Consider the following 12,862-nt stretch of genomic DNA (forward strand, 5'->3'; position numbering starts at 1 on the left):
TTCAAGTTACTCTGGAAAACGTGCCATTTCTTTCTGTCCATTTCTTTCACATGACTTAACAGAGGTAAAGAAAGGGCAGATGTATTTCCCTCAATCATGTTGATGGCGGAAGTCCCTTGTTTATTTCTGCTTTGCTACGTAATTGTTTCATAATTATTTCATAGAGGCGAGGATGAGATTTACTTTTAATCTCCCAGTAGTATTTAACACTTGATGACTGTTTCTTCTAGAAACACAGGCTTCCTGAAGTTTGTTTCTCTAACCATTCTCTTTTCTGCGTCTCCTTTTAAATCTCTTTGCAAATTACTCCTAAATGTATCTCCTCCATATTGATGTCTTTCAAGACCTCTGATGTAGTCCTGTTCTCTTTTGTTTTCACCTTGTTTCTGTGGTGGTCTTAAATACTGTGTTGTGTTGTCATATAACAGCCACATGCTGATGGTTTGGATGTAGATCTTTAGCTCGAGCCACCAAGCTCTAAACCTGTACACATCTCTTCCTTTACAACTTGGTGGCACCTCAGCCGCACTGTAGAACTTGTCCCCAGATCCCTTCCTGCAGTGTTCCTCTGTCATTTAGTGTGATGGCTGTGTCCTCGCTTCTCTAACCCAGAATGCTGGGTGTTCTGCTAACACCTTACATTAATCTCAAAACCCTACGAGTTATTCCCCATGAATCCAACCTGCATTAATCCATTTCGCTCGTTCCCATCTCACCATCCTGGTACAGACCGCCATCATCTCCCACCTTGGCTGGTTCTTTGCCCCCATTTTTGTACCTTTTCTTGCCTGGAAGCCGCATCGTGATATTTCTAAAAGATGGAATAATCATTTCTCTCCACTGCTCACAGCCCTACAGGGGCCTCCAATTGCCCTCCATACAGCTCTGCTCCTCGGCCCTGCCCGGCTGCATTTGTTTTCTCCTGATTTCCCTTGCTCCACCTCAACTATGGAATCAAGCCTACAATAACTATGGATTTCCAGGCCACACTATACTTGCTTTATACAAAAAAATTACGATGTCTTGAATTGGTTTACTTTCTCTTTTAAAAAATGTATTATCAATATTTTATCCCTTAAAACTATTTCCAGCAGCTGTACGATAGTAACATTTAAAAATCAAGAGAAGTCACCAATGTAGCAGCTCTGATCGACAGCTGCTGTCTGAGCATCTATTTTCAGCTGTTGAAGGAGGTAACACTGGGGGTACGAATGTTTGCAAGGAAACGTCCAATTCATAAAATAGAATAAAAACCAAATATTAGTGAAATATGTCTGATTCTTCTATAAAATGTCATCAACCTAAAATTTATGTATTTGTTATATGTCAGAACAGGAAAGATCTACTCTTTTTTTTTTTTTTTTTTTTTTTTTTTAATTTTTTTTTTTTTTTTTTCAGCGTTTATTTATTTTTGGGACAGAGAGAGACAGAGCATGAACGGGGGAGGGGCAGAGAGAGAGAGGGAGACACAGAATCGGAAACAGGCTCCAGGCTCTGAGCCATCAGCCCAGAGCCCGACGCGGGGCTCGAACTCACAGACCGCGAGATCGTGACCTGGCTGAAGTCGGACGCTCAACCGACTGCGCCACCCAGGCGCCCCAAGATCTACTCTTTTAAGAGAAAACACTTTCACGTGCATGCGTAAATTATTTTCACAAACTAATACTGGCATTCTTTTTATTGAATTTCGCAGGTCGTTGCACACATTAATTTTCTTAAGTTTTCAAAAACAGATCAGTACATCAAGTATGTACAGCTGAGTGGAGGTGGGAAGTTCAGCCTTTGTATACACCACAGCACATCTGTATTTTAGCTGTGGACTAGCAAAGATAAAATAAGCAGTAATACTCTTGGAGTGTACTTCGGAATTTTCAAATACTGACTATAAGTAGTAATGCATTCTGGTTTACAAAAGCATCCTACAGGGGCGCCTGGGTGGCTCAGTCAGTTAAGCGTCCGACTTCGGCTCAGGTCATGATATCGTGGTTCATGGGTTCGAGCCCTGCGTCCGGGCTCTGTGCTGACAGCTCAGAGCTTGGAGCCTGCCTTGGATTCTGTGTCTCCCTCACTCTCTGCTCCTCCCCCACTTGTGCTTTGTCTCTCTCGGTCTCTCAAAAATAAATAAATGTTGAAAAAAAAAAGAAAAGCATCCTACAGAATAGGCACTTCATGTGTATTTTTTCATTAGCATTTCTCTGTAGTCTAATTTGTGTGTGAAAAATCTAAGCACGTTTTAAGATGTAGAAACACGTTATAATATTTATGCTTGAGTTTATAATTACTTCTCATTTACTGTTTCGTCTGTTTGCTTAAAGGATTCGACACTCATTCAGTAGCACGTATTCACTGAGTGCATATACTGTGCTGGGCTGTATTCTTGGCATTTGGCCTTAGGGAGTAGAATTCGTGTGCGCGTGTGTGCGTGTATGTGGGTGTGTGTGCTGTGTGTGTGTGCAGTGGGGGAGAAATGCAGACAGTACATTAAAACAGGTAACCATGCACTGACTCTCTTTAATGAGAACATTCCCAGCAAGATAGGATGAAATGCCAAAAGAAAATGCCGAGAGGACGTAAGAATATATACCTAGTAACTATTTGTTTTTCTTTCTTTGCTGACAATACAGCGGCGGAATTGGGTAAAAAGCACCTCACTGATTTTATAGATATACGTATGGTGTAAAGAAATAGGAAATCAACCTACGACATTGAAAAAAAAATGTTTAGTAAGTAAACATCTCTAGCCAGTTTTAGAACTCTGTGTGTTACTTTAGTTCACGAGTGATGTCGTCACATTTCACACGGTTTCAGTAACTAGCTCACAAAATGCTTTTAAAGTAAATAAACAAATACATAAATAACAGAATGCTTTTAAAAAACAATCGGATGCTTGCGGGTAGTTGCAGAGAACGCCCTGCCATTTTGAATTAGCTTATGTTTAAAGTTGAATTAGTTAATTCAGTAAATATTTGCTGCATGTCTGCTGGAGGCCAGGCATGGTGTCAGGACCTGGGCAAACAGCAGAGAACCAAACATAAACAGTGTCTGAACCCAGAGAAGTCGGGATCCGAGATGTGTACTGTTTTGAAGGGAAAAGACGCCTTTCTTTGGTCAGAGCATCAAGTAGGTACCCTCGGAACCCACGAGAGCCACCGCCTTCAGTAAGAACAACCAGGATGATTAATTCTTCCTCGTATTTTCAGCTCTCTGTCTTTGAAAGTGCCTTGGGTACATGATCTCATTTAAACAAATGTGAAACTACCTTATTGTCATCTCGTCACTGAAATGATGCAGTATCAAAACGGGACGATGGGTTTGTCTCTGTGACTTGTAACTGGGGAGATCTTTTATCCAGGGACTGTCACCATCCAGAGTGGCATTGGTGGGTTTTACTGAAGTAAAGCTTCCTCACAGACCTTGGGAACAGCAAAGCGAGATGGTGAGGGGGTCTGCCGGATACTGTGGGGGCGTTGGCTCCCCTGGGAGACTGAGGCAGGTCTTGGGAATACACGAGAGGAGGGACAAGGGCACCTGTCTCTCCTCTTTGGCTCTCCCTCCCAGCGCCCGCCCTGCACCTGTGGGCATGTCAACTGGGAGAGCTGCCTTAGGGAACTGAACTCAGGTTCAAGGGGTACTTTGCTTTGTGTGATCACCTCAGGTCCTTTCCTCCTCCAAACATTCAGAAAATGCGTAGTTTTCGTTTTATATTTTTCCCTCAAGAATCCCATTTGGAAAAAGTTCAGATGTGACGGGTTGGCCTTCGGGGAGCTCGCTGAAGTGGGTGCACGCACTCAGCAGTTGTGTTTACGAATGTGAAAGCATTACCAGCTGCTGCGTCCTACCGTGCAGCCCCTTTCAGAAATCCCCAGGGAGCATTTTCTTTAAACTCAGTCTAAGACAAGTTGTTTTTTTCTTGAGCTTCTGGCCTATTGTCCCATGGACTCTGAATTTGATTATTGTTTCCCTTTTTGCTACAACCGAGGTGAAGCTTGGGGACGCGTGTGGTCCAACATGACCAATCATATGGGAACACTTTTTATACTATTTTAGACCACCACAGTTTCATTTTATTATTCTCTCTGTATGTTGCCATTTCCCTCATCTTCTTTTCAATTATTTTATGCTATTTTACTTCTACCCTCCCCCCCAACCCCACATTTCTTAATCTGGCCTCAGGGTTCGCCGTTTACTCCAATCTTTACATGACGGTGAGAAACCCAGTGACTTTACACTGTGGATTCACAGGAGAGGAGCGTTTATACCCTCCTCAAGGGCGTCTGTCCCGAAGCACCATGTTCTGGCACAGAGATCGGGTCCCCTCCTGCCGACCCATTTTCTGTAGCTGCTGGCTGCTGTCTGCACCCTTCCTGGGGTTCTTCCACACTGCAGCTCCCCTGTCACTCCCCAGGGAAGCCTGAGGGGTCCCGGAGGAGAATTCATGTGCTGAGCACAAACCACTTTACTTGAATATTACAGAGGGACATTGCCATGTTCCTTGACCATGTCCTAGGAAAGGCTATGTCTTGGGAACTTCCCACGCTCTCTGGAAGCTCTCTTCTGTTGCCCAGTGCGCTGGGGAGGGGGCTTCTCCCCTGATGCCCTTCCCTAAATTCTCCCCCTGCTAGCCCCCTCCTCTCTGGGAAGCAAGGAAAAACCAGAAAACTTGTGTAAGTGTGTTATTAAGAGACATTTGGTCCATTTTTTTTTTTCTTTTGCCTCCAACTCTGCCATGCAGACCGGGCTCCGTGATGAAAATTGCTGCAATACACAAGAACAAAAGAAAACGCAGAACATTCTTATGAAGTGTTTGCCCTCAGGTTCCTGTCTCCGATGGTCGTCCGGGTTAATGTGCCAACCACAGCTGAAAAACCAGCAGAGCGCCCTGATTTGTTTTCTTTTCTTCTTTTTTTTTCTTTTTTTTTTTTTCCCTTGAAGATGAAATTCAGTTCTAAGTTTCAGACTCGGTTTAGCAACTAAGTGGAGGTGAAAAACTGCTTTCCTCACAAGTTACTCTCTCCGTCGTAGGAGCCTACACGTTCGTTCCGTGGCTGCTCAGCTTTAAAAGAGGAAGGGCCCTGGAAGAAAAGGAAAATAAAATCCTGGTGAAAGAAACCGGTTACTTCTTTATATACGGGCAGGTAGGTTCAACGCCCCACCTGTGCCACCGCCCAGTGACTCCTTTTTATGCTCGCTTCTGACAGAGTTCTTTGGTTTGTTCCTCAGGTTTTATACACGGATAACACCTTTGCTATGGGACACCTAATACAGAGGAAAAAAGTCCACGTCTTTGGGGACGAACTGAGTCTGGTGAATTTGTTCCGATGTATTCAAAATATGCCTGAAACACTACCCAATAATTCCTGTTATTCCGCTGGTAAATAACAGTTCTGTATAAATAGACAGAAAGACACTCCTTGATATGCTGTGCGTTTTTTATCCTCTTGAATGATGAGCTGGTTCCTTTTAATCGAAACAGAAAAAAATCGTTACTAAGAGTTCTATCCCGTTTCTATACATTGAGAGAGGGCACGAACTCAGAGCTGTCGACACTGAGAGCAATTCTAAACTGCGTTTTCTTCAGCAGGTAAAACTGTATAATAATGACAGCAGTGATAATAGAACGAGAACGGTCACCACGTGCCCGGCGACCTTGTCTGTCCCTTACCTGTGCTCCTTCACAGGATCCGCCCTGTTCAAGGGAGGCGGAATCCAGACACAGGGAGGCAGCACACGGTGTCCTAGCTTGCAGAGTTTCTAAGTTCCAGAACTTGGCATAAACCACCCGGTGTGACCCCAGAGTGGGAGTCCCCAAAGCTTTTCTTTTTTCTTTTTTTTCCTTTTATTAAGGGCTGCTAGAGAATGCCCTGGCCGGTTTGAGGGTCTGGTCAAGTTGCACAGTGGCTTTCTCTCAGCCTGTATGGTGACCTCTGGTGGAAAGGGACAGCAGACGGATGGCTTTGGGATGTGAACATGTAGGCGCAAGGCTGCTGCAGCCCAGGGGCCCTGAAGACGCAGAGAGAAAAAAGGAAGGGTGGGATTTGTTCGTGTCAGGCCTTTGGGCTGTATTTGCCTACACAGTCTTTATTTCGTGGTGGGGGTGAATTCATCAAAGCTGGTGGTGGGCGGGTGGGGGGAGCCCATATTTGCCTTAAACACATTGATTCCTCCCTGGTGGTTTTGACAAATCCAATGGAGAACCCCGAGGAATGTCTTCAGTTCCAGACCGTTCCCACGAAAAGACAGCGTGAAACACGGGCCCGGGGACTGGCCACGCTATTTGAAGCACTAACTCGCAAAGCTGTCTGCCGACAAGTGCACAAGAAGCCAATTGGGAAGGAAGGAAAATAGTTCATAAAAACGGAGACGACTGTCATTCTGGATCCACTGCCTTAAATAGCTGTTACGGGATGACGAGGAAGTGTGTTAAATTGGAACTCCCTCATTTTCATAAAGAAAAGCTCCCCTGTGCCCAGCGATGACCAGTGTCCTGCTGTTGCAGGATCCTTGGAAATGGCGAGGCCGCCCCCGTCTGTGCTGTTCACATGCAGCAGTAATTACGGCTTCGCGAGCTGCTCGTGGAGGCTTTCTGGTCATCTGCCCCTCCGCGTTCACGGTCTCGGCCACACTTCCTAGCTGCCTGCTTTTTAAGAGTAGTTAACTGGGCCGTAAAGCTGAGTCGCAATGCCTGTGGCGTAGTATCATCCATGAGAACCGTTCTCTAGGACACCTCAGGTTTGCAATTTTAATGTGCTCTGGGGCAAATCTGTTTAAAACCATTAAAAACCACAGATTTGTATCTGAGTGCATGAAGCGCTTCCATACAGAATACCCTGGAAAAAATGTAGGTGGTCCATGTGAGGAGCCCAGCAGAAGACCAGGCGCCTCGTTTACACACTTACTCACTATCTCATGAACAAACTGAGTGTGTCTGTTGTGAAGGTACAGCTGATAGCTATCATCTGGAAGACTCGAAATAGCCAATAACTCAGCATTAGAATTTTAAACAGAACCTACTTGAAAATAGTTCACACTGACTTTATTTTGAGAGTTAGCATTACTTAATGCTCTGTGATCAATAGCCTTTTCGAAATACTAGATTATCTTCAGTCTTTATAACAACTGATTTCTTCAACAAATAAATTCCAATCTATTTTTTTTTTCTTTCTACTATTTAATGTAGTCATCAAATGCCTTGCTAATCCTGTAAAGTGTACAATTACCCTTCACAGTACCTGAAACTATGTTCTTTTGTTTGTTGTCTGTCTTAGTCCATTACAAAAACAAACAAACCAACAAACAAACAGACACCCAAGATCCTTGGAGACAGAAACTTTTGTAATTCTGATCACAGCTCTCGTGTGTCTTGAAAGGTGCCCGGCACATCATTAAGTATTCAGTAAATAAACACTGACTGTCGATTGTCACTGAGGAGATCTGGGTGCTTTGGGTTTGATGATGGATGTTAACATATGTAACATAGTTCCTATAATACATTTTCACTGCATATTCATGAAAACGCAACTACCTTTTAAATTGTTGGTTGAAAGTATTAGCAGTTTTGATATTATTTTGTTTGTTGGTTTCTTTGTTTTTTCTCCTCCTTCCTTTTCCCTCCTATTTTCCTTTTAACATGGGGTCCGTATTGGGGTCCGCATCGTTGTGCTTACTGAGTGTAGTTCCCGAGTTGTGTTTTGTATTCCTGAATCACAGGACGCATCACTGTAAACTAGGCACACACAGATTTATCGATCAGTTTTGAGAAGCTAAGTACTTTCGTGCTTTTGGTTATAAAGTCAGATATGGTCATTTAAGGAAACATGAAATATAGAAGGCTGTAAAAAATAATGCAAATGAGTCCTAATCCTATGGTCTGGACTGAAAAGAAAACTATGTTAGCATATAGGCTTTGCTAATGAATGGTGTTTTGTTTTTTATTTTTAACAATGTGTGCATTTTATGTGCACATTTAAGTGTGTACGTGCAGCATACCCACCCTGCACGGTGTGTGTCGTTTTTTTCTATCTCTATTTTGTGTTTTTGCTTAACATTATTATAAATAGTTTTCTTTGTCAATACAAGGAAGCAAAACCACTTTTAACCATATACTATCCCATCAAGACGACGTGCTATGATTACTTAACTTTTTTTCTTACCACCAGACATTGGTTTCCGTTCAGCGTCTCCATTTTATCGACAGTAGGTGGTAAACACAGTTATATCTGTTGTCATTCTTTCTGCTCATTTGCTTTAGCTGTTTCTGTTTTCCAGCTGGTGGAATGGTGTAACTGGTTCAGACGTCTACCGGTGTGATTTGAGGTGTGCATGCGGACGTTAGCATTTTCCCAACATGACATAGTTTTATTTAATACGCGTCCTCCCCCCTCCCCCCCCCCCCCCCGCATCATACAACCACTTAAAGTCCCTGTAAATCACTGTTTTCCAGGCATCGCAAAGCTGGAAGAAGGAGATGAACTCCAACTGGCAATACCGCGGGAAGACGCTAAAATATCGCAAGATGGAGATGGCACGTTTTTTGGAGCATTGAAACTTCTGTGACCTACTTCTACCTTGTTCGCGGCGAATTCCTTCCTTTCTCTGTGCCTCTAAGGAGAGAACACTTCACTGGAAATGCCAGAGGAAGAAAACCAGGAGTTACCGAACTCTTTTCTGTGAGCTATTTGTTTTGATTTGCTGAACCTAGAGCAAAACAGGAAATTGAACAGACAGCCGCAGCCCAGGGGTGTCATGTGAATTACAAGAAATAGAACCCGTTTGAGGAAAGATAGAAGTAGCCCTCTCCCTATAAAAGCCACGTTGAGCAACTTAGGCATCGCGGCTTGGCTGGTAGCAAACACAGGTTTCCAAGGGGTGATAATCCTATTTCTTCCTAAATGGCATTCCGTTGTGTGCCAGGGAACACATGCCCATGTCCACACCTTAATTGAGACATTTTGGGAAATCTCAGGATTCATCCCTTCTATGTTAAATATGCCCCCCCCCACCTCTTCCAGTTAACGTTGTAGGAAGTAAAAAAAAAAAAAAAAAAAAAAAACCTTACAGAAATCTTGCGTTCAACACTTAAAAAAGTAATTAAACAAAGCTTCCATTTAAATGTATTATACGGTTGGACTTAAAATAAAATACAAGCACTATTTAAAGGTTTTTGGTTTATTTCAAGTTTGCAATTTTTGTCTGTAATATTCCGTATCACCTGATGGAACACCAGATAACACTTACCACGTATTTTTCCTAGCTTATTCAGTTACTTCAGAAACTTTTCCTGTAGGGTCATTCCAATTCTCATGCACATAAGCATTCAGCGAAAAAATACCTATAATTATTCTGTAAAAATAAAATCTCCGGTAGAAGTTAATGAGTACGTTTATAATAATGGAATGTATTTTCTCTTGATCTGTTCTTTTTTGTCAACTGCTGCTGGTATCCCAGCCTTTCAAAAGAGCACTCATGTTATTAGCTTTACAGAAGTCGAGGCTTCACTAAGGTTCTTGGCATCCTGAAGGATGTTACGTGCCGTGTGCTTGTTAAACGGACCCTGATACGCTCGGGACGCTATCCTTATTTTTGTCTAATAGGGAATCACGTGTGTGGATGCTGGCATAGCCATCTTTATAACATCAGTCTCCCTTGTTTTGCTTGTCTTTTTAAAAATGTCACTGGTGTAAAGAGTTTACTTCATTCAACAATGTCCTTCTCTAGCTTAAACAGTGAACGCAAGAATAGACCCTGGGCTACAATAATTCACTCCAGTCTACACTGAAGTGTTGTTAACAATGTGCTTTTCAAGACAACACAAAGAAGGATTTGTATTTTGCGTTCAAGATTAAACTTTCTTTAGAACTCTGATTTCCACGATTTTGGCTTTTTGGTTAAAGTCAAATATATTTTGCAACGTATTTTGTTTTACAAAAGTATAATTAAACAGTATAGGCAGAGCAAGAGTCCTGATCGAGGAGGTGAGTCATTTTCCTAGTGTTGCTGCTAACGTGAGTCACCAAATAAAAATCTCCAGTGCCTTCTGCATGGCTTTTTTATTGGGTTTGGCTGACACTACCCCTCTTTTGGTTTGTCCCCATATAACTAAATGTCATTTTAAAAATTCAGGCAATGGAGTGCCTGAGTGGCTCAGTGGGATGAGCGTCACGCTTCAGCTCAGGTCACGATCTTGCCGTTCCCAAGTTCGAGCTCCGCGTTGGGCTCTGTGCTGACAGCTCAGAGCCTGGAGCCTGCTTCCGATTCTGTGTCTCCCTCTCCCTCTGCCCCTCCCCTGCTTGTGCTCTGTCTCTGTCTCTCTCTCTCAAAAATAAATAAATATTTAAAAAATATGTTAAAAAAGTATTTGAAATTATGAATATTTTACATATTTCAAACAGGATTTGTTCACATCAATACTATATATATAAAGATCTACACTGAGTATTTCTTGGAGCATATGGTTAAAGAAGGCCATGCTACGGATCCACAGGCTTGCACACCAAGCTACTGTGATCGACAGCTGGCTGCCTTGTTCTTCTTTGATGACTTAGCATCATTTATCAGCAGGTGCAGAATTCAGCCACATAGACTATACTTACAGTTTAAACCAACATTGCAATGTGAATCCTGTCTTCCTTGAGTGTGAAACTGTGCAGAAAGTGAGACTGGTTCAGGGAGTGTATTTAGCAATGAGGACGTGGGTCGGAGGTGAGGTGACGCGGTGCGGGGGGTGGGGGGTGGTTTCCAGTGCAATGCACCTGTGGCCCCGCTTCCCTCTTTTCTATCCTGCCCCCAGTTGACTTTAGGAAAAATGATGTTACTCTGGGACTTCCTGTGACAGCGTTTGCAAGGTTAAGTGTGTGGGCCCAACCAGAGGCTCTGGTTTTAAATGCGAAGTCAGGATGGGGCTAGTAAATAGCTCCTCGAGGGTGTGGACTTGCCGTCTGTCGGGGACAGTCCATCCAGCAGCCAGCAAGTGTCCACGATGAAGTGACGTGCAGCCCACCTGACGCCTGCAGAAATCAACTGTACTTCTCAGTCCTTGTGCAGAGAGGGGACGTGCCAGCCTGGTTTGCTCTGGGGGCATCAGCTCACTGATAGAAGAACCGAATAAACCCTTTTGTAGTTTGGGTTAGGAATCCGGCTTGCCCGCCCCGGAGGAGAGGTTGTAACCCCTGAGCAGCGCCGCAGGACGGGCTTCGGCTCCCTCCTTGCTTTACAGTTTTCCACTCGGTTGCTAAGACAGAAATCTAGACTCATTATGTGAAACAGGACGTTTAAACTTCTTTTTTGAAATACGGACGTTTTATTTCAAAATGTGCATGCAATAAGATGCCATACCTCGGGGGTGCAACTTGGTGACACGTTTTTACAAAGTGGGCATCCCCCTGTAGCCACCCCCAAATCTAAATAGGGAACACTGTCAGTCCCCCACCGTCCCCCAACCCGGCCCTTCTTGCGGAAAAACACTTATTTGGAAACAATGCTGGGGGTGTGTGGCCACAGCAAACCCCCTCAGGCTTAAGGTTCCTCTTAACAATGGAACAGACCCCACCTACTCCCCCTTGGGGTTCCCTCGGGAATTTGATGAAAGACATACTTATGGCCAGAGACCACCCCTCCTACAATGGAAACGAGCCCATCAGGAATGGACAACCCAGCCCCTAGAGCGATCCAGCCAGTAAGGGTAGAGCCTGAAAAGGACCAAGGGGGAAGGGATGGCGGAGGAGGAGGGCTGACCAGAACCTTATAAAGCAAGGACCCTCCCCTACAGTCCTCAGAGTTCACTTTCCAATGTCCCCTCTCAGGAAAGAGAGCTTTGCTACTACTCTTCCCTTCTGATCTTACACTTTTAATAAACTTCTGCCCGATGCTCATTCTGGGTCCCCTTCTTCCTTCTTCCAAGCGGCGAGACAACAAACCCCGGGTAGTGTGGTGAAAAATCCTGCAACATTATCCTGGTGTGATCCTTACCAATATTTAGAATAATATAGTACACTTCATGGGCCGACTGGGGGGCTCAGTCGGTTATAAGCGTCTGACTTCGGCCCAGGTCATGATCTCACGGTTTGTGAGTTCGAGCCCCGCGTCGGGCTCTGTGCTGACACCTCGGAGCCTGGAGCCTGTTTCCCATTCCGTGTCTCCCTCTGTCTCTGCCCTTCCCCCGTTCATGCTCTGTCTCTCTCAAAAATAAATAAACACTAAAAAAATGTTTTAGAATATAGAACACTTCGTTTTGGGGTGCCTGGGTGGCACAGTCGGTTAAGCGTCCGACTTCAGCCAGGTCACGATCTCGCGGTCCGTGAGTTCGAGCCCCGCGTCAGGCTCTGGGCTGATGGCTCAGAGCCTGGAGCTTGTTTCCGATTCTGTGTCTCCCTCTCTCTCTGCCCCTCCCCTGTTCACGCTCTGTCTCTCTCTGTCCCCAAAAAAATAAATAAACGTTGAAAAAAAAAAAATTTAGAACACTTCGTTTTGTATGTGTGAAAAGCTGTTAGGCGGGAGGTCCCTTCTACTTGCTAGATGAGATGCTGGCTGAATCATTTCATAAAGCTAATTAGATCTTAATAAGTGAATAAATTAGGAAAGAAGGAAAGAAAGAAAAGAAAAGGAAAGAAAAGAAGAGAAAAGAAAAAAGAAAAGAAAAGATGTTAGGCAAATTGTTTTGTTTTATCTAATTTTTTAGGGCACACTGGATTTATTGTTTCTTGGGTTTCTTTCTTTATTTATTTTGAGAGAGAGAGAAAGTGGAGAGGCAGAGTGAGGGAGAATCCCAAGCAGACCCCGCACCATCAGCACGGAGCCTGACATGGGGCTCAAACCCACAAACTGTGAGAAATCGACCTGAGCTGAGATCAAGAGTCAGACGCTTGAG

General features: G+C 44.0%; 1 protein-coding gene across 1 annotated transcript in view; it reads left to right on the forward strand.

The window, feature by feature from the left end:
- Positions 1-9,038, forward strand: part of TNFSF13B (TNF superfamily member 13b) — a 33,787-nt gene extending 24,749 nt beyond the window's left edge. Inside the window, exons 4-6 of the mRNA XM_045481881.1 lie at positions 5,023-5,135; positions 5,221-5,371; positions 8,441-9,038. Coding sequence (XP_045337837.1) covers positions 5,023-5,135; positions 5,221-5,371; positions 8,441-8,553 — 377 coding nt within the window. The 3' untranslated portion in view covers positions 8,554-9,038. The remainder of the gene's footprint in view (positions 1-5,022; positions 5,136-5,220; positions 5,372-8,440) is intronic.
- The last annotated feature ends 3,824 nt before the right edge of the window (positions 9,039-12,862 follow it).

This window comes from Leopardus geoffroyi, chromosome A1, assembly GCF_018350155.1.
Source record: "Leopardus geoffroyi isolate Oge1 chromosome A1, O.geoffroyi_Oge1_pat1.0, whole genome shotgun sequence".
Classification (NCBI taxonomy): Eukaryota; Metazoa; Chordata; class Mammalia; order Carnivora; family Felidae; genus Leopardus; species Leopardus geoffroyi.